General features: G+C 38.5%; 2 protein-coding genes across 19 annotated transcripts in view; both read left to right on the forward strand.

The window, feature by feature from the left end:
- Positions 1-17,216, forward strand: part of ptprfa (protein tyrosine phosphatase receptor type Fa) — a 260,132-nt gene extending 242,916 nt beyond the window's left edge. For all 18 annotated transcript variants that reach the window (XM_056266079.1, XM_056266086.1, XM_056266081.1 and 15 more), the window contains 11 exons: positions 1,434-1,557; positions 2,038-2,213; positions 4,666-4,785; positions 6,308-6,462; positions 6,559-6,844; positions 9,664-9,842; positions 12,864-12,990; positions 13,833-13,958; positions 14,051-14,205; positions 14,944-15,079; positions 16,237-17,216. In XM_056266079.1, the coding sequence (XP_056122054.1) occupies positions 1,434-1,557; positions 2,038-2,213; positions 4,666-4,785; positions 6,308-6,462; positions 6,559-6,844; positions 9,664-9,842; positions 12,864-12,990; positions 13,833-13,958; positions 14,051-14,205; positions 14,944-15,079; positions 16,237-16,305 (1,653 nt within the window). In that variant the 3' untranslated portion in view covers positions 16,306-17,216. The remainder of the gene's footprint in view (positions 1-1,433; positions 1,558-2,037; positions 2,214-4,665; positions 4,786-6,307; positions 6,463-6,558; positions 6,845-9,663; positions 9,843-12,863; positions 12,991-13,832; positions 13,959-14,050; positions 14,206-14,943; positions 15,080-16,236) is intronic.
- Positions 17,217-19,230: 2,014 nt separating this feature from the next.
- The window catches only part of kdm4aa (lysine (K)-specific demethylase 4A, genome duplicate a), a 28,307-nt gene continuing 25,082 nt past the window's right edge, over positions 19,231-22,455 (forward strand). The window contains exons 1-3 of the mRNA XM_056266026.1: positions 19,231-19,352; positions 20,720-20,879; positions 20,993-21,168. Coding sequence (XP_056122001.1) covers positions 20,733-20,879; positions 20,993-21,168 — 323 coding nt within the window. The 5' untranslated portion in view covers positions 19,231-19,352; positions 20,720-20,732. The remainder of the gene's footprint in view (positions 19,353-20,719; positions 20,880-20,992; positions 21,169-22,455) is intronic.

The raw sequence follows: 22,455 nt of genomic DNA on the forward strand, positions 1-22,455 counted from the left end.
GTATAAATAAGTATAATTACTGTATAATTTGAATGTTAGTATTTGACATAAAAGGTGATGCATAACTCTAAATAAGTTTAGAAAAAATGTCCATATATAGGTGAAAATGCCCCTGGAAATCAATTTAAGGTGGCAAATATTGCCCCTTAATTAAAAAATGTATTTCTGTCACTGCTGTGAACTGACCACTGCATAGAATATGAAAAATATTAATATCTTCGTGAGTCAGCTGTCAACAACAGGCTTAAACCAGCCATGGCACCAGCACAAAAACACAATCAGTAAAATATTATCTAATTATTAACAAAATGTTGAAAATATTGAAATATATTTTTGTCAATATTGCACACCCCTAATGTACGGTATTAATTTTGATTTCTTTAGGTCTTAAAAAGCCTTAAATTTGACTTTAAAAAGTGTGCAGGAACCCTGTAAACGGTTAGACGTAGTTACCTAGAAAGTCAGTTATTTTCAGTAAATGAATTAATAAGCTTCTTGGTCCCCATTTCTTTTGCTCTATAGTTCTCAAAATGAAGAGAAAGAAGGACATCATGTCTATTACAGTTACTGTGACTAATACTGAATATGTAATGCAAATGTAAAAATATAATGGAAATGCAAATACATTGTTGAATGATTATAAACACGGTATTTTGCCTGTGAATGCCTGCAGTAGTGCAGAAAATGATAGGACAACAATAAGGTCTAAATGTAACTGGCCCCTCTAACAGTACAACTGGCCCCAGCTTGGCCCCCCCAGTTGAAATGGGCTAGAACCGCCACTGTTTATCACGCAGTAAAAATTCGTCTGTGGATGAGAATCCGGAAGAACACGGACTGGTGGGACGTTGTCCTGCTCCACTTCACAGACACTTGAGTGATCATTTATATGACACTTTATTCAACAGGAAGAACAGCGTGTTTAGCGTGTCATACGTCATTACGCTATTTCAACGTCATTGAAAACCGAAACTGAAAGGACTGCGCATGTGCAATCCGATCAAGTGTTTACATGTTCTCTCGATCGGATTAGAAAAGGAATAAACACCCCTTTCAATCGGATCGAAATTTCATTCGGATCGAGCTCAATCGGATCGATTAAGGTGTTTACGTGAAGGCTTTTCAGTCTGATTGAGCGGTCAAACTGATTATATGGTTGCATGTAAACGTAGCCATTGGTGCTCATTATTACATGCATTTGTAAACTTTCATCAAAATGAAATGAAACTTGCTCCAACGTCCCTTGTTTCTTGTTTAAATCTTTTCTCATTGAATATCCTGAATAAGTTATGTTACAAAACAGGTTTTCATGAGTCAACATGTCATGGTTCGGCTCAACCAATGGCAAAAGATTTGAAGGGAGGTTCTTTTCTTCATTTACTCTCTCAATGCTGATGGTCTAGATTTCTTACTAACTGCTCATGTTTCTGCAGTCTATCGACCCTGGCCAGCAGTTCACCTGGGAGAACTCCAACCTAGAGGTCAACAAGCCCAAGAACCGCTACGCAAACGTCATCGCTTACGATCACTCCAGGGTCGTGCTGACTCCTGTTGATGGTACATACCGAAACACACTTTTCTTGGTTCAATTGAACAGCATATCTATCACAATCTACATCTACTGAATTCTGTGAAAGGAATCCTTCAAGTCTTAAATCATGACTCTTGGTAAATTGGTAAATCGGAAACACACTTTTGTCTTTGCTCTCACTTTTGATTAAACGAATGCGTCCTTGCTGAATGAAAGTATTAATTTCTTTAAGAAAAGATCTTACTGACCCCAAACTTTTGAACAGTAGTGTATGTACTTTAACATCCCAAAATAAAGAGAGATTCAGCAATGACGAGTTCTGCACACAATCTACATCTACTGAAAGGCCTTCAAGTCTTAAATCATGACTGTTTATTAAATATTTTCAATGCTGTTTAACACATTTCAAAATATTACATTGTACACATTCCAAGTTGGTCTACCAAGGACATGTTTTGTACAGTGCAGTGCTCAGTTAGCAGCCTTTCGTTGTGTGTTAACCGCAGGTGTGCCGGGAAGTGACTACATCAATGGCAACTACATCGACGGCTACCGCAAGCAGAACGCCTACATCGCCACTCAAGGTCCTTTACCCGAGACGCTCAGTGACTTCTGGAGGATGGTGTGGGAGCAGAGGACCAACACTATCGTCATGATGACCAGACTGGAGGAGAAGAGCAGGGTGAGATTTCACTCGGGAACTCCAGTTGTCTGGTTAATTGGGCTTTATATGGAACTAAATCAACTTTCTAGAGAAACAGTTTTTAAAGTAAGAACTTATAATGACTATTAATCACAATAACGACTATATATCCAGACCACCTCCCAATGTGAGGTTTGTGCCACAGCTGCCCTAAACTAGTATTGGTGATTTCCAAAATCATGTTTCTGTAATGATTAATCCACCAGAATGTGTAAGCTCTTTAGTCACAGTTGGCCAAGTCAAAGTCCAAGTCCTTGAACAAATTTGGGATTTAGTGGATTCAATGATAGATTGATCAAAAACAACTCTTTGGGAACAAAACTATTTGGAAGTCAATAACAAACAGAGATTGTGGAAAAGTACTGTACATATAAACAATGGCAGCAAGAATGCAAGCTGTAATCAAGGCCAGAGGACACCATACAAAATATTAAGTTTTTTGATTAATATGTGTGAATAAAGACTATTCAGTTTGTTATTTGCCCCATAAATTACAATGAACTTTTTAGTTTTAATCAAGTTTGACAGATTCCTAAAATATTTGTGTTTTCTCAACAACTTCATAAACACATGCAGACATGTGGTCTCTCCGAGAATTATATAGAAAAGGAAGTGGCCATAAGTGTCAGGTCTGTTGAGCAGGAAGTGATGTGTGTTTGTGAGAGAGGGAGGCGTTACATGTTCCCTCTCCTGCCGTGTGGCCAGATGGTCATTCTGTTTTACTCCACATGCTCAGTCTCAAAATACATGATCTAATGTAAGCTTTCTAATAGAATTATGTACCTCGTGTTTTGCCTTTTTTATATATATAATTTGCGATATAATACAATTTGTATTAAGTTCAATGAAATGTAGGTACAAACATTGGATCGCATTCATGAAACACAAGCATTTTGTGTGAATCGTGTGTAAAGTGCTTCTGGGGTAAATTTTCGGATTCATTAAAATGTTGGTATTTTCCAAATGTTAGTTGGTAGGAAATAAATCTACACCTGCTCCAGCCACGCGTAAATAGTGAGTTTAACATCCGAACGTTTTGCTCATTAATAACTAAGGCTGCATTTTAATTCCCCTTAATCATATTTACACAGCATTTTGAAAAAAATACTATATATATAGTAATTACATACGTTTTTTCTTTTTACTTCTGGGACTGTTTGATTAGCAGATGAAACTCCAGTAACTGCATCTGTAATACGCTGGCAAGCTTGCTTTTCTTTAGGACCTGATACGCCACTATGTAGCCTACGCTTGAACATAAAATGTGGTGTTTTGAATGAACTTCTGATAATAAAACTTCGATTTCTGCATCTGAGAAATTTTTCTTTTTCATTCGCTTTTGAGAAGACATGTTGAAATCCTTCGTTTGGTGTCATAATATGATGCCCATATATAGTTGTCAGTCGGATTTAATGGGCGGGATTTATGGTAATTGAGAATGAGCGTGCACGCGCGTCCCATTTACGACTGATTGGAATTCATTAACACACACACACATTTCACTATCACATCTGACGTTTACGAAGTATTTGTGAATCAGGAGATGAGTTTTCGGGAAGGTCTCTTTACGCGCAAATCACTCTCATATTTACTCGTATATTTACGAATGTTTCATGAATGAGACCCATTATGTTTGTGTATATATATATATACTTCAAATATATATAGCTCGCAAACTTGATTTCAGTCTAGAATACATGCTAGAATACACCAAAATAGAAAGAGAATAAACTGATTGAATTGGAAAAAAATAAGCCTTGTTATTATGTGCTTTCAATAACAGACTTGTCAAACTCTATGTAGAAAATGAATGTGATTGTATATCCTGCTGTGCTCTGTTATCACAGATATACTTTAATGTGCATCCCGAAACATAACAGGATTGTATTCATTTCACAATATGAAACGGCTTTATTACCTTCTATACTCTTAAGATTTGAAGAAGGGAACACCAGGGACGTTGTCAACGAGGACATTTTTGACAAAGAAAAAGACAAAAAAATGAGTATGACATTTTTTTGGTTCATTCTAAAAATGCAAAAAGTTTAACGGTGGGTTTTGGTTTGTCCGCGGTGTTTATTAATTATCTTGAACAAGTGCACAGATTGTCCCTGTTCTTTGTGTAGGAAGAACAGCAGTGTTTACCGAAGCCCAGATGGGTCACGCTAATGCATCTCAACCCCAGCCATACCGGTCATTACTAACACAGCCCCTTGCTCTCGGTGCGCGTGTGTATGCACACAGTATGTGACCCGTGTGTGTTATCAGAGCCTGAGGTCCAGCACAGTCCTGGACACTCTGTGGTGCGTGATTCCCCATCTGTCCCATCAGTGCCAGAGAGAGACCCTCAGGCCACCAGCCCTGCATTCACTCTAAAGCAGAAGCACAGCGCCAGTCCATGTGTGATGCTTGTGTGTGTTTGTGATTGTAGGTGAAGTGTGATCAGTACTGGCCGAGCCGTGGAACAGAAACATACGGCATGATTCAAGTGTCCATGTTGGATACAGTGGAATTGGCCACCTACAGCGTCAGGACCTTCGCTCTCTATAAGGTCTGTGTGTGTTTATTAATGATTATCTTTTTTTGTTTTGTTTTTTCACCACTTTTCGATTTGTTTCAAGTGACAAATTATATTGCATTCAGGCTCTGTAAAAAAAAAAATGCAATGAAACCTATATTCAAAACAACTCGTTTTAGATGTTCATGTTGATTTAAATTTGACGCTCAGTTAGATACGCTGCGTTCACACAAACGAATGAAACTTTTCTGCTCATTAATTCTAGAAATGTCTTTTTGTGATGTGGAGGCGTCACACAGCAGAACTGAATAAATGAACCTGGAAATAGTTCCACAAAAACATCCAAATTTAATTAGTAGTGCGAGATGAAACTCCCTCTTGGTAACAAGTCTGCTTGGGTACTAGTTGGCAACATTTTATAAAAGATTTCCCAAACAGAAAAGGATTTTATGACAAATTGTATTGGCTTTTAAGACTTATATAGTGATTCAAAAATTACTGGATTATATTTACTTTATTAGCATTGTTCATTTTAAATCGGTTTCTCTGTTTCATCGTTTATAATGAAGAAAGTCACACCACAAAGCATTTTAACCAAATTTTTGAAGAGAATATTTCTGTAAATGTTGTTTTTAAAAATTGTGCAATTTGTCCCATATAAGTCAACTTGTACTGTTAGTCAACGTTTCCTGGAGAAAAAAATCTGTAACTATAACTAATTTTGCACCCTCCCTCAGATCCTTACTAGTAAACACAGACTGATTTACTGCAACTACGAGACCTGTTTTGATTGGCTAATGCCGAGTTCAGACTGCACGATTTTCAAAATAATCGGGTCACTGTTGTTTTCACACTGCATGACTATCTGGGGTAACATTCAGTTGCTGCTGTGTTCAGGAAATGGTTGGGAAGACGAGGGGAGCAAGGACTGTGTTTTGCAAAGAGAGTTGGGGGTAAATAAATAATTTTGCAAATGTCCTGCTGTTGCTGCTGGTCATGCAAACGTTTGTGCTTTGTTTCTGTTTGATATAATTGTAAATATAGGCCTATCTATTAAAATACTGACATTCTGGTCTATAACTCCTCCTCCTCCTCCTCCCTGTATCTTGCTCTCTCATTGGCTGTCGGTCATCGCCGATGTCGTTTTCAGTCAGAACACATTCACACAGCAGGATTATGAATCGCCGACAGGTCCAGATATTTAGCATGCCAAATATCTCACGGGCGTCGGCGATTCTCTCAGATCGCGTCTTTGCTCATTCACACTGCGTGATTGTCACTCGCGTGAACGAGCACCGATTTGCCTGTGATTTCGGGCATTTGTCGGCGATTTCTCAAAACCTGTCGGCGAGCCAAAATCGGGGCTAAAATCGTGCAGTCTGAACTCGGCATAACCACCATGTACTAGCATAGTTCATCAGAATAGGCCAGATGAATGCTAAATAGGTGCTGTTATGAAAATGTAGGCAGTCATAAGTTAACGAGCTCACACAGTACAAAACCTAAAATCTTTTTTCTCATTTCCTCAAATGTCTCCTTTAATCTGTTCTAACAGAATGGATCCAGTGAGAAACGGGAAGTTCGGCAGTTCCAGTTTATGGCCTGGCCGGATCACGGCGTTCCTGAATACCCTACACCAATTTTAGCCTTTCTACGCAGGGTCAAGGCCTGCAACCCACCTGACGCCGGACCCATGGTGGTTCACTGCAGGTAGATCGTGATCTCCACTCACATATCTATAAATGTGCTCGTGCATCTGTGAATTCAATCTAAATGTGAGATTTCCCTTGTGCTTTTCCATGGTAGCGCTGGCGTGGGTCGGACGGGCTGTTTTATCGTAATAGAGGCCATGCTCGAGCGGATGAAGCACGAGAAGTCAGTGGATATCTACGGTCACGTGACCTGCATGCGCGCTCAGAGGAACTACATGGTGCAGACCGAAGATCAGTATATCTTCATCCACGAGGCCCTGCTGGAGGCCGCCACCTGCGGGAACACCGAGGTCCCGGCGCGGAGCCTGTACACACACATCCAGAAGCTCACGCAGGTGTCGCCCGGAGACACCGTCACCGCCATGGAACTGGAGTTTAAGGTCAGAAACACACACGGACACACACATATTCTCATGCTTCTTCCTAACCTGGCACGACACAACAGGGTTCCAGTGTCAGTTCTTCTCTCCTCACTGAAAGCAAAACACTGCATGAAGGCACAAAATCACAGCCAGTCAGAATGAATTTGATGATTAGGATACAGCTTCGGATGTTTGTGCACGGAAAGCTTCCCAAGTAATGAATTAAGCTCCCTTTCGCATCTTCTTGAGCTTGAATATTTCAATTAGCAAGGCTGAAACGTTCATGTCTCTATCAACTGTCCCAAGCATCATTCACGGTCATGTTCTCTCAATTTTCCTATTGTTAGAATTCATAAAAATGTTACCGGTCAACTGGCGATTGACAGTGTTTCATAGACTCGCCAAACGCCGATTTTTACTTGCATTTGGCACTTGGCGAGTGTTCATTTTAGTTTATCTTAGTAGAGTTGGGAACAGGGTTATTATCATTTACTAAAATCATTAAAAACGTTTTTGTTAATTGAAATAATCCTGAAATAAATTAAAAAAATTATAATTATTAGATGAAAACTTAATTATAAATGTTACCTAGGTAACTAAGTTAAATAAGTTTAAACTTGAGTGCTAAAATTACTAATTGGAAATAAATAAAAACTAAAATTTAACTGAAACTAAAACTGAAAATAAGATAATAGTAATGTTAAAGGTATTGTAGGTAGGATTTTTTTTAAAAACTTTTTGCCAAATTTGTTTAAACTTTCTATATATATCAATGCATAATTAAAATGTAAGTACTCTGGAAAAGAGAGTATAAAAATCGAGTGTCTGTAGTCCTCTCAGGGCTGTAATAAACACAGCTACTTATCTCCATTCACTTCCACCCCCTCCATTCTGGGCGCCTTCCAAAACCACGCCCCCAAAACACATGAACGCGCGATGCCGACAGCTCCCTTTCGCTCACATGACTCACATGTAATAAAATACCTAACTTTATCATTATGAATATAAACAACTAACATGGCTGTTAGTACTCACTATCAAGCTAGCATATCGATACTGGTAAAGTTTAAAATATATTGAGTTTGATTCGTTAACGAGCTAGTAACATAAAGCAAAGCTAAAAACAGGTTGCATTGATACACGTTTTCCCATTACAATCAGTTACACTGTGATGAAGGTGAATTTCGTGTAAGATTCATAACATATACGCCGTGTTTTGCATGTAATTGTGTCTCTTACTAGTCTCTTACCCTCCTCGAGTCAAACGAGTGCGCGCATGTGGGCAGCGCATGTAGCAGCGGGGGTGTTGCCATGGTTGCGAGAGAGTGACAGTCGCCTAAGCCAATCCATTGTTTCGTCCCGGAAGGAAATAATGAGCTGTGTTTAGTGCAGATTAAACGGTCTAGAGTCACTCGATTTTTATACTCTTTTTATCAGAGTACTTACATTTTAATTATGCATTGATATATATAGAAAGTTTAAACAAATTTGGGAAAGAGTTTTTTAGACCAAAAACGACCTACCCTACCTTTAAAAAATAATAATAATAATGACAAAGCTCATAACAAAATTACAAAAAACCCTAAAAAAAAAAAATAACTAATTAAAAATAGTAAACACTATAATAATATATAAATAAATAATACTAATTGGGAATGAAAAGCAGGTTTTGTTGGAACAATTTTAAATTCATAACAAAGCCAGTTATAATAGTTATGATAAGTATGTTTTAAAGTCGCAATTGCGAGTTATAAAGTAAGAATTGTGAGATATAAACTCGCAATTACTAGAAAAAATGTCAGAATTGTGAGATAAAAAGTCGCAATGAATTACCATTTTTATTTGTTAGTCTGTGGCGGAAACAAGCTTCCATAGAGACTTAGAATCTGAAGCTGAATTGGTAAATTCCTTATGATTCGCGTGTCTAATGGTAAAGGTTGATTGCATTTTCTCAGTAATACTACAAGACAAACCGCTGTAGACAGAGAAAAGCCATGCCCATTGAAATTCTTTGCAGAAACATCCTTACTAAAACAAAGGTGCACTTTTTAATGATTCAAATAATGCGTTGGGAGCTGAAGGAGAAGCTGACAGCCTGTATCTGTGACTGGGGAGAGTTAAAGCTGGAAAACTCCTGGGCTTTAACATACAACAGCTGTCCTCAGAGGTGCTTCACAGCCCCAATGATGAGGCTCGGAGATGTTTTACATGTAGGATCATTATAGATGTAATCAGGGTTTAAATGCTTGATGTTGTGAAGAATCAGTGCAGTCGGAGCTGTGTGTAGACACATATGGGTTCCCCTGCACAACATGAATGACTTTAATGGGCTGTTTTTTTTCCCATGATGCTTCCTGGTGACACGCTGAGATTCAAAGAGCACATATCATTTGAAGTTTGAGAACAAAGCCACTCAAAACATTCATTCTTTGCCAAAGAAAGACGTCAAATGTTGACAGTGGAAAAACAGTAATATTGTGAAATATTACTATAATTTAAAATAACTTTTCCACTTAAATATATGTTTTAAAATGTAATTTATTTCTTGTGATCAAAACTGAATTTTCAGCACCATTTCTCCAGTCTTCAGTGTCACATGATCCTTCAGAAATCACTCTAATATGAGGATTTGCTGCTCAAGAAACATTTAGGATTATTATCAATGTTGAAAACAGTTGTGATGCCTCATATTTTTTGGGATTCAATTTAATGCATTCCTTCTGAATATAAATTGAAGAATATAAATATTAACCGGCCTCCAAACTTTTGAACTGTAGTGTGTATGTGTCTGTTTCCCCATTTCAGAGAACTATGAATGTGTTTTTTTCCCTCCGCAGAAACTGGCCAACTCTAAAGCACACACCTCCAGATTCATCAGCGCTAGTCTGCCGTGCAACAAATTCAAGAACCGACTGGTCAACATCATGCCCTTCGAGTCGAGCCGTGTGTGTCTTCAGCCAATCAGAGGAGTGGAGGGGTCCGACTTCATCAACGGCAGCTTCATTGACGGATACAGGTGTGTGTGTGTGTGTGTGAGAGAGAATCAGGGTGGTGCGATTGCAATTCAGTAAATTCCTCTTCCTGTCACTTCAATTCAACAAACCCTGTGGTGAGGACATTTTAATTCAAACTCACACTCCCGAATTGAAAGGGAGGCAGATCTTAAATTCAGAATTTTGCCCAAAGTCATAAACAGAGATCTGAGAACCAATTGAGAGCAACTGTGACTCCGGCTCTGGAGAAATGGGATAAAACATGGCGTGTTCTTCTGAAGCGAGTCTCTCCATCTCTTTGACTCCTGCTGGATGTGACAGCTCAGAGTCATGGCCCGTCTCGGAAGTCTGCGTCTGCGTGTCTACTGCCTTTGTGCTGCTAGTTGTCAGGACAAATTGTTCTTATTGGCAGGACTGTCCATAACTGGAGCGCTATCATCACTGGGAATCAGAGCGGCCCTGCGGCCACGAGCTGACAGGTGATGAACACAGTTCAGCGGACAAATAATAGGATTACCCGTCATGAGGAGTCTGGTCTCCATGCAGAGCTCAATCTATCACACACACACACAGAGATAAACGTTCAGCCGACTGCACTGGGTTTGATCCAGCCCACCACTGAGACAGAGTTAAAGGAATCATTCCCAAGGGTTCTGTATTAGGTGTTCTGTATGGATTTCTATATTTTCCAACCTGCAAAGGCTGCGATTTAATTATATATAGTCTGATGCGCTGTGTGTTTCAGAGTGAAGCAGGACACTGTGTTCATTTACCCGTGACTCAATGTTTTCAGTGTATTGACCGTTCGCAAAGACCCGCCCCCCTTAGTTACTGTCGCTATGTCCGACAAGCTTCGCTGCTCACACACACACACACACACACACACCATGTTCTCACGCAGTGAAAAATACATCGCGGACTGACAACACGCTGACAGACAGGACAGACCAGGTTACTTTTGATATTAAACAAATTAAACAAAGTCTCCCCTTTCAAATTTGGTCATTTTTTTAAAAGAAATTTAAACAATAAATACCGTTTTGTGGCTCTTTAATGTGTCGTGACAGATCGCTGTAGAGCATCAGTTAAAGCCGCTCGTGATCCGATCATCTCTTCCTTCTAGTTCATTTATAGCATCAAATAAACATGAATGAACATCAGAAGGAATGTTGTTTTAACCGCGGAAAGGCGTCAGTATATTCAGTTTTTCAAGTTCAAATCCTCCCATGTTAATCTACTAACTCTCCTGACTGCTTTGTCAGACAAAATGGCGGATGGCAAAGTATGATTGGTCAGATCACCTGTCAATCAAGCTCCCTGCAAAGGGTCAATTGGAGCGGCTCGGTTCGCAGTAAATGCTGATGCACACAAACTCGATCTCTGCCAACGCTGAGTTTGTGGCACTTATAACCTGCATTTGAAAATGCAACATTACCCAGCCATCTTCCCAAATATGTAATGAGAAGCGCTTATATATCTGGGTTTTTATTTTATTTAATATTGCCCTGCATTTTACTTTACATTTTACTGTTATTCTGTAAGATAACATTTTTATTATTATAATTAATTGTCTTTTATTTTTATCTTTATCCCTTGTTTTTCTTCTATTGAACACAAAATTAGATGTTTGGCAGAAAGATGACAATGCTTATTACACAGTTTAGCACTCATATAAGTACGACCACACAATCCTGCAGCCGACCAATCAGATTAAAGTATTCCAGAGAGTGTAATAATAGTATACATAGTAAACACATGCTTATTTTGTCAGCAATGACTATTCATATCACTTCTACTGTTTAGGACTCTCTGTGCACTGGATTGTGCAGTAAAAAAACCTCATTGAAGAGTTTCCTGTGAATGAAAAAGTGGAAAAATGGATATTAAAATTGCATTACCTAAGACAATGCAACCTACTCAATGGACCATGCAGTCTCATATGCATCATATAAAACATCCCGTCTCTGTGACTGTAGTTCTTGAGATGCATTGCAACTTTCTGCCACAGCGAACGTTTGCAGCAGTGCTCAATCTGAATAATCCTTTAATAACATTCAGAATCAAATGTGAAGTGCTTCATTTGCTGCTGAGGGGTCATGTGAGGTGGAGGGAGGAAGGTGTGTCAAGAATCTGTGCTCATTATTGGCCCTTAATCAAATTAACGGCCAATCAAAGAGCTCCCACTGCATCTGCCGCCCGACTGAAGTGTAAACAGAGTAATTGTCAGTAATCGTGTTTGTAATGAAGGACAGAGGGAGAAGAGCTTTCACATGCTTTTAGCTTGATGAGCGTGTGTGTGTGTGTGTGTGTGTGTGTGTGTGTTTGTGTGTGTGTGTGATGGGTGGGGGGCAGCAATTTCCTTTCCTGTCATTTAGTAAACAAATGAGGCTCTATCACACCTGTGAGGTGTGTGTATGTGTGTGTGTCTCAGCCTCCTTCAGCATAATGTTGGATGAATGTGGTTTTCTATACACCTCACCGTAATATAAATACAGAACAAAAAGTTAACCAAAACAAACTGGATGGATGGATGATGGATCATGGATGGATGATGGATGGATGGATGGATGGATGGATGGATGGATGGATAGATAGATAGATAGATATCTCAAGATTTCTCAAGAAAACATAATAATGTATGTAAGTGTTGCGCAGCAGAGATGCATTTGCTCAAGTTTATCTAAAATAAAAACTTCATCAGAGACCTGTGGATCTCTCAGCAGGATGAGCGCTGGAAGCGTCCGCTAGTGCCAAACGGGACACAGTCTGAGTGATCTGGAGCTCTTCTGCCTTCACAACACGTCTGTCTTTCTCACCTGTCTCACACTCTCTCGTTCGTTCTCTGTTTTCTGTTCCCTCTTTCGTTCACTGCATCTTTATCTCCTTCTCTATCTGTCTGGTGTGTTTCTGCTCACGGTCACGGAGCCGCAGCGCCTCCTGCTGTCAGATTAGAGGAATCACTCCTCCCTCACTGAAGAACTCATGGAGAGAGCTGTGCGGATCGGCGTGTTTTTAAACTGGATCTTCATGTGTTGTTCCTGCAGGCAGCAGAAGGCGTATATCGCCACACAAGGTCCTCTGTCTGAAACCACAGAGGACTTCTGGAGGATGCTTTGGGAGCACAACTCCACCATCGTGGTGATGCTGACGAAGCTCAGAGAGATGGGACGGGTGAGTTGTGACAGATTTGCACATTCCTGCACACTTCAATGAACCAAGACAATGTGAGTGGCGCTAGCAGCCCAGTTTACTTCTGTGATGTGATTCAGAGCGAAACAAGATATATTTAACCAGGAATTCATTGGGAATCGACTGGGTTGTGAAAGTTGCCTCAATTTTGATGTGCTGTCAACTTTAAGCATTAACTAAAACTGAAACTAATTATAATTTTGCATCCCAAATCACTGGAAGACAAAGAACAAAAAACTGACTAAATTTGCTGGAAAAAAAAAAATTTGTTGCATTTTTTGTTTTTGTAGTTTTGCAATAAAAACTTAACGATAATCATTATGTAGTCATGCAGTTAGTATTAGTGACAGTAAAAGTACAGTTACTGTAAACAAATTTTGCATAATTACATGAAATCAATTATGGTCCGGCAGTTGAACACCATCCTCAGGTTAATGTTTTTGTGGAAATATTATGCAAAAATGCAAGCTGTCACAAATAATGCCGTAATCTATTATATTTGCATTGATTCTTGCAATTGAAAGATCACACAATCCTCTGAAGGGACTGATTTAAGAGTAGCCGATAATAATAACAAAATAAACATGCAATGTGGATGTTCATCTGGGGAAAAACTCTGCTGTAATTAACACAAAATAATACTGTTAATGATGCTGAAAATCAGCTTGTCTGCTGGCCTCGGGCTGTCCGTCTGTGCGTTACATCTAAGAGACAAAAGACAAGAAACGTATGAATCAAAAGATGAACAAAAAAAGCTTTGGGATTTGGACAAAGCAATTAAGTGTGAACCACTCTTTTAACCACGTGTGTGTTGTGTTTCACAGGAGAAGTGTCATCAGTACTGGCCTGCAGAAAGATCTGCGCGATACCAGTACTTCGTCGTGGACCCCATGGCTGAATACAACATGCCACAGTACATCTTACGAGAGTTTAAAGTCACAGACGCCAGGGTAAGTTCAGCAGACGTGACCGCATGACTTCAGCTGTGCTGTCTTTAAAATACACTCTTACAACACACTCTCTCTCTCTCTCTCTCTCTTAGGATGGTCAGTCAAGGACGATCCGCCAGTTTCAGTTCACCGATTGGCCAGAACAAGGCGTGCCAAAGACAGGAGAGGGCTTTATCGATTTCATCGGCCAAGTCCACAAAACCAAGGAGCAGTTTGGACAGGACGGACCAATTACTGTTCACTGCAGGTGTGTGTGTGTGTGTGTGTGTGTGTGTGTGTGTGTGTGTGTGTGTGTGTGTGTGTGTGTGTGTGTGTGTGTGTGTGTGTGTGTGTGTGTGTGTGTGTGTGTGTGTGTGTGTGTGTGTGTGTGTGTGTGTGTGTGTGTGTGTGTGTGTGTGTGTGTGTGTTTGTAGTAGTGCTGCATGATAAATTAAATATTCACATATAATGTGATTTTCAAAATGTTGTAAATCTATCAAAACTTTTATTGGAGCATCTAAGAGCTCATTTTGTATCTGTACATGGGTCAATAAGATTTTTTATATTTGAAAGAAAGAAATACTTTAATACTGTAAAAGTATTTAAAATGTTACAGAAGATTTCAATTTCCACAAAAATATGTTCAACATTGATAATAATCGGAAATGTGTTTTGAGCAGCAAATCATCATATTAGAGTGATTTCTGAAGGATCATGTGACACTGAAGACTGGAGTAATGATGCTGAAAATTCAGCTTCGATCACAGGAATAAATTACATTTAAAATATATTCAAATAGAAAACAGTTATTTTAAATCGTAATATTACAGTATTTTTACAATATTACTGTTTTTACTGAATTTTTTGATCAAATAAATGCAGTCTTGGTGAGCAGAAGAGACTTAAAAAATCTTATTTTTTCATTTTAACGGTAGATGTTGTGTTTGTGTGCTGAACTGCACTCTCTCTCTCTCTCTTTCTCTCTCTCTCTCTCTCTCTGTCTCAGTGCTGGTGTCGGCAGAACAGGAGTCTTCATCACTTTAAGTATTGTCCTGGAGCGGATGAGGTATGAAGGGGTGGTGGACATGTTCCAGACCATAAAAACCCTCCGCACGCAGAGACCTGCCATGGTACAGACAGAGGTAAGCTCACACAAACCCCACACTCTCTGGTGTAAAAGGAATGGTTCAACTGAAAATGTAAAAGTTCTCATGTTGCTGCAAATCAGTAAGGAATGAGGCTGAGAACATGATCCACTTTTAGGTGAAGCATTAGTTCAAGCTCCTCCGGGTGGTTTAGTCTGTGCTGCTGTGTTTTAAAGAGGACCTATTATGCCCATTTTCAAAGTCTTGAATTGGTAAAGTTGGTTATCGTTCATGGTGTGAACGGGCCTTAACTCCCGCTGGAGGGACTTTGTAACTTTGCAGAGCTTTTATATGCTCAAACAGCAACATTACACACTAAGGGTCTCATTCATGAAACATTCGTAAATATACGAGTAAATATGAGAGTGATTTGCGCGTAAAGAGACCTTCCCGAAAACTCTTCTCCTGATTCACAAATACTTCGTAAACGTCAGATGTGATAGTGAAATGTGTGTGTGTGTTAATGAATTCCAATCAGTCGTAAATGGGACGCGCGTGCACGCTCATTCTCAATTACCATAAATCCCGCCCATTAAATCCGACTGACAACTATATATGGGCATCATATTATGACACCAAACGAAGGATTTCAACATGTCTTCTCAAAAGCGAATGAAAAAGAAAAATTTCTCAGATGCAGAAATCAAAGTTTTATTATCAGAAGTTCATTCAAAACACCACATTTTATGTTCAAGCGTAGGCTACATAGTGGCGTATCAGGTCCTAAAGAAAAGCAAGCTTGGCAGCGTATTACAGATGCAGTTACTGGAGTTTCATCTGTTAATCAAACAGTCCCAGAAGTAAAAAGAAAAAACGTATGTAATTACCATATATAATGTTTTTTCCAAATGCGGTGTAAATATGTACCCGATTTAGGGGAATTAAAATGCAGCGTTAGTTATTAATGAGCAAAACGTTCGGATGTTAAACTCACTATTTACGCGTGGCTGGAGCAGGTGTAGATTTCTTTCCTACCAACTAACATTTGGAAAATACCAACATTTTAATGAATCCGAAAATTTACGCCAGAAGCACTTTACACACGATTTACACAAAAATGCATTCTGCTCGTGTTTCATGAATGAGACCCAATGAGTTTACATGTTGAAGATGTAAAAAAAGCATAATGGGTTGTGTGTGTCCCGTGTGTGCAGGACCAGTACCAGCTGTGCTACAGAGCAGCTCTGGAGTACCTGGGCAGCTTCGATCACTATGCAACGTAACCACTCCCAGAATGCCTCAGAACGCCACATCCGGAGAGCCGCCGCTTCCTTCTGAGCCATAATCATCCTACCTATTCAGTCACCACAGCTGGAGGGAGAAAGAGAGACTGGGAGAAGAGGAATATCAGAAGAGAGGAGACATCACAGGACGTCTTTCACTGGAATCCCTGCAATCCTGTTCCTCTCTCTGAAAACAGCAACAAACGCTTGGTTCTGGTCTCTAATGCACAGCTCCTGTCTCTGTATTACCTTACTGCTTGATTTTTATCATCATCATCGGCCATTGTTTTTATTATTATTATCATTATTATTATTGTATCATCAGTACGATCTGTCAGAAAACACAATATTTGTATCATTTATGCTGATCATTGCATATCTAAGGGGTTCTTTTTTATTCTTATTTGTTTCTTATATTATTATTATTCATTTGTGATTTTTTTCGTATATGTTCAATTATTTTTAGCACATGTGGACATGTATTTTCACATGACCCAGGTTACTAATACTGTAAGAGGAGTGTTCAGAGCTGCTGATGATTTCTTACTTTTTATCATTGTCATATTTTAAATTATCTACTTTATTTGGTGGGAAAAGTGGAACTTTTATAAATAAATAAAAAACAACCTTTTCACCTCTTGATACTTTATAAACCCATATAATCAAATATAAAAGAGATGAAAGGCTTCCACCTGAGTTAGTGACCTTGATGAACCTGCTGTCGTTAAGGACACGGACTAAACTAACCAAACGAGAGAACACATTCAGACTCGTTCTGCTCTGTGTGCAGTCGTTTTCTGGAAACCCTTCTGTTCTAAAGGCCTATCGAGTGAAAGAAAGACAAGAAAATGGTGTTCTTGCTGCCACTGCAAAGCCCTTGTTCCATGCCGGGTCAGCTGAGGTCAAAGGTCAGCTTGTTTTGAACGACCTGCCCACACATGTACAGCCGCCACGTGTCGTTCCTCCAGTTGAACCTCTGCCATCTAGCATCTGAAGCGTGAGAAAACAGACGACTCGCCTCACCGGCTGAGGCTGGGAATCCGAAACCTCCTGAACTCTCCACATGTGGTATTAACAGCCATCTGATCATCTCACCGTGGCTCGTAAAGACAAATCTCCCGTAGTGTCACGACAGCATCATTGGTCTGGAAATATGTGCATACTCAAGTGTTTCTTTCCTCCTATGGCCTGAGCACAAAGGAAGATGAAAAATGCAGACATGGGATGAATTCATTTGACTTTGTGTTCACATGCAGACTAAAAAACGGCATTCAATCTGTTGTACAGGCAGTCTGTTTTCTATTTGTTAATAAAAAGGAGAGAAATATGTGTTAATAAAATGCTTAATTGGGTTTTGTACATGTTTCTTGTGAGGCTTTGCTGTATCTTGGTTCCTTCAGCACATTTCCAGGGGAACAGATGGTCCCTCTCCAGTGTGTGTGTGTCCTTGCCAGAGAGCCAGATCTCCGTCCATCTCAGTTTAATGTGAAGGCATGTGGACTGGATGTTCTACATGATTCATTAGTTGTGGAACACCTGGAGACTTTAGTCCTCCTCCAAAAACCCAGCTACCGGACAGGAAGGTTTGCTAATTGTATTAAAAACTAACTATATAACTAAAATAGCCCCTTTGCTCTAAGGTCAGAGTTGTTGTTTCCTATTGTAGATACTAATTAACAAATAATTACACTTAATTCCCAGTTTGTTTGACAATAATCAATGCCTTTGATTATTGCTGGAGCTTCAAAAATAATTTAATGGCACATTTTTTTAACAGGCGGTCCGGAAACTGACAACAATTTGTCCAAAGGTTAAATAGTCATTACAAATTTATTTCAGATATTGCAGATGCAGTGTCTTACACAGAGGTATGTTTCTTCATGCACAAGTAATATAAATGATCTATTGAATTTATATATTTATGGCTCTATATTTTTAGAAATAATGTTTATTATTTATGCAGTCTACTATATATATTCACATTGGCAGTATATGGCTCGATAAAGGTTGATAGCTATATTATTTGTACAATAGGCTATATCACATGTAAATGGTTGCATATGTATTTAACCTATATATTCTGTGGGAGTATAAACTATTCTTTATGTTTGCATCCATATGACAGTAGAGATGTATTTCAGATATATTATCTGCATAATTTTATATAAAAACAGCTATTTGGCTGTGTATTGAGATGCATGTACTGAGTTAAATAATCTATGACTAAAGAGATGCACTATCTAAATACAAATAATCTATATAATATGCATACACCGTATAGGCTACTCAGACATATGATATTTGAGACATATGCATGCACGTATGAGCATATGTATGAGCTTTATGTAATATGTATAAGGTTAAAATATTATGTATAAACTATTTATGATCACTATAGGCCAGTAGGTACATCTATGTTACTCTATATGAGATGCATGTATAGCGCCTACAGTGCCATACACCGAGATGTATACATGTATATATATATATATATGTAATCAATATCTAAAAGGTTCTGTCTGGGATTTATTAGAGACCTCATAGAACTTAAATGGAGTGTGTTATACACTCATCTACTGTATATTATTTATGTATTCCATAGCTATCTACTTTATATGGCCTCATGATTCATATTATATATATAAGCCCCCATACCATATGTGGAGTGAATACCTACAGTATACCCTATGATCTATATGACTGCATCTAAATAACTCTTTATCTATATAATACAATAGTCTATAAACAATAGGCTATATATTTTTTATAATATGATCCAAATTATTCTATGATCCCATATCGTTCATATAGAGAGATTTATACCTACACAATTTCCATATTATCTTATCTAAAAGGCCCCATGTGCAGAGCGTTGATTAGGGGCCGCGCGCAGGGGAACGCCTTCTTCCATCTTTGTAAACAGTGTGCGCGCATGCGCAGTCGCGCTTCACTCTAATGGAGGACATGTCTGGTTTGTAAGCGTCTTTTTCTGCGCTGTTTTTCTGAGTTTGCGCCCTCAACATCCCTCAACGGAGCCCGCGACACCCGTGAGTAAAGTCCTCTCAGCCTCTCCTCACACATATGCGCTGGTTTGTGTGTGTGTGGGGTGATTTCATGTGTGTTTTAGTGCGTGAATGCTGGTGTTTACAGTAGTTAGCCAGCAGGCTCATCAAAGTTTGGAGCGGATCAATAATTCATGTCATAACACAGTTATACACTTCCAAAAGCCTTTAATTACACTGTGTTGAGGTATATGAGCGTGTGTGTGTTGAGCTGAAGCGGTGTGTTTGTGCGACAGGAGTAAGTTTGTGTTCATTTGAGCGGCTTTAGCCGTCAGTGTGTGTTTGATGTTGTTTTTGCTGTGAGTTTGAGAGATTTCGGGGTCAAACTTTAAATGTTCCTGAGCAGAACCTGATGATGAGATCATGACACATTTATAGATGTGATGCTTTCTGATTAAACTCTCTGAATTATCATATATTATGTGTTTATCTGGCTAATGTCAGCTAGCATGCTAGTGTGAGTTTACACAGGTGCTTCAACATTCACAATCATAACAGTTATTAAACACTACAGTGGGTTAATGCTTTTTATTACATACTGTGAGCTTGAATAAAAGAGTTTAGTTATGTATTTGTGTAAAAAAATGCATGTAGTTTATCATATAATGTTGATAATTGGAAAAAAGTTCATTAAGGTTATTTCTGTCAGTAAAGTCGTGCATGTTGTCAACTGTCATACGTTGTTTTAATCTAGTTTTCCAAGTTTAAATCAATTTGAACTTAATTAATATTCTCTAATTAACTGCTGTTTCATTGTTGTTTTTCTAAATAATTGTTTTAAGTTTAGTTTAGTTGTTTCAACAGGTTGGAATATTTATACTTTTTGTATTATTATAATTAAATATAATTATAGTCATAATTTAAAAAGATTAATAATTTTAATTAAATGAAAACATATTTGTAATTATTTTATAAACAATCATTTTTGATTTTGAATTAAACATTAAATAGTTTTTGAAACTGAGCTTTTTTATTACTTAATGAATATTTATGTATTTATTTTTAAATTATTTAAATTTGAATTGTATATTATGCTTTTATTTCTCTTTTCGTTATTATTATTATTATGATATTTTGAGTTTAAAGTTATCATGAATATGTGTTTGCGCCTTGACTAGTAGTAGTAATAGTAGTGGTGGTTTACATGTGGAGTTTAGTAGTTGGTCAGGTGATGTTTTCTGGAGCAAAACACTTTTTAGGAGAGTAATCTAAATGCAATGCAAATTTTACCCACCAATGTTTCTGTGGTGTGGTTGTTGCAAGAGTTAAAAACAAAAAAACGAGTGTTATGTTACTGATTTTGTGTTGTTGTTGATTTCTTTGTTGCTGAATTCTTCATGTTTTTCATACAGTTCAAGTGGCAGAATGGCTTCGGACGCGGTCTCTCAAAGCTCCCAGAGTCCTGCCATCAGGATCATGACCTTTCATCCCACAAAAGAGGAGTTCAAAGATTTCAACAGATACATCGCATATATGGAGTCGCAGGGGGCGCACAGAGCCGGCATGGCAAAGGTTAGCCGCTCTTTGTTGAAGTTGATAATAAGATTTTCCTTCAGCTCAAATCGCTGTGAGAGACTTTTTCGTGTTGTGGATGGGAAGTTTGCAACTGCGTTTGTTTGTTGCAGGTGGTGCCACCAAAGGACTGGAAGCCCCGGCGTACATATGATGACATCGATGATCTGGTGATTCCCGCCCCTATTCAACAGGTGGTCACTGGCCAATCAGGGCTCTTCACTCAGTACAACATCCAGAAGAAGCCAATGACAGTCCGCGAGTTCCGCAAAACCGCCAACACAGACAAGTGAGCAGCAAATGTTGATGTGTTTAGATACGGTTGAATCCTAATGCCTAATTCGGTTAGAGCTGGTCCGAATACCATTTTTTGAACTTCGAAGCTTCGGTAGTAATGAACATCAAATATTCGAAGGTTCGGAATCTCTATATGTCAGTCTGTCCGTTTGCATTTTGATTATTTCGAGAACCGTTCATCCACACGACTTCACAAGGAGTGCAGTGTCGAATGTGGTGCAATATAGATAGACAGGCGAGACGCGACACGTTCAGAATTAATTAACTTTTAATAAACTACAGAACAGCGCGAGCCTCACGCGAGCAGAGCTTATATGCTCCGAGAATGGACACTGCACTAATTATATAAAACACACACAGGTCTGTTAACTTAAGCAATATTTTTAATAAGGTAGTTTAATATTTTTCTCACTAACAAATTACTGACAAAGTAGGGTAGATTTAAATAAAGAAGCGGCGCGCCTCGCAAGCAGGGCTTATATGCTCCGAGAACGGACACTGCGCTAGTGATATAAAACACACACACACACGTCTTTTAACTTAAGCAATATTTTTAATAAGGTAGTCTTACAATATTTTTCTCATTGACAAAGTAGGGTGGATTTAAATAAATATATATATAAATATAGAAAAACTAAATTGAAAAAAAAAAAAAAAAAAAAAATACGTGACGTCCCTGTAAAATCTCAAAGTCTCCTATATTTAGCAGTAGATTAATTTAGATTGATAAGGGTAAAAAGGATAATACATTTCTATTATTCTATGTTCCACAATGTCAAAGCAACGCAGCTTAACCCAAAACACAAGCTCAGGCATGCACTTCTGTCCACACACACTCCGCTGTTCTGCGCTATAGCCAGAGAAGACTCCCGTTGCAGGAACACGTTTAGTAGTCCAAGAAGAAGCACATATATTTATTAAGTAGATATAACAAAGTTATATGTTAAGGATTATATTTCACCAGATTTTATAGTGTAAAACATATTTAAGCGCGAATGAGAACCGTTTCGAGGGGGATGAAAAATAAAAGAATATTCGAATGTCACATTTTCAAATCGAATACCAACACACCGAACGAATATTCGAATATCCGGGTCCAGCCCTAAATTCGGTAATAACCTTTTGAAATCAAAATGACTGCTAATTTGCTTTTTAATAAATGTAATGGCATGCAGGATTAATCATATTATGTTCTAAAGGAATAACATTCTCCACATATGAAGTGACTTTCCTTTTTTGCTGATGTAACTACACTGCCATTCAAAAGTTTGTTTGATGA

The sequence above is a fragment of the Rhinichthys klamathensis genome, unplaced genomic scaffold (genome assembly GCF_029890125.1).
Source record: "Rhinichthys klamathensis goyatoka isolate OS25496 unplaced genomic scaffold, OSU_Roscu_1.1 h1tg000244l_1, whole genome shotgun sequence".
In the NCBI taxonomy this organism is placed as follows: Eukaryota; Metazoa; Chordata; class Actinopteri; order Cypriniformes; family Leuciscidae; genus Rhinichthys; species Rhinichthys klamathensis.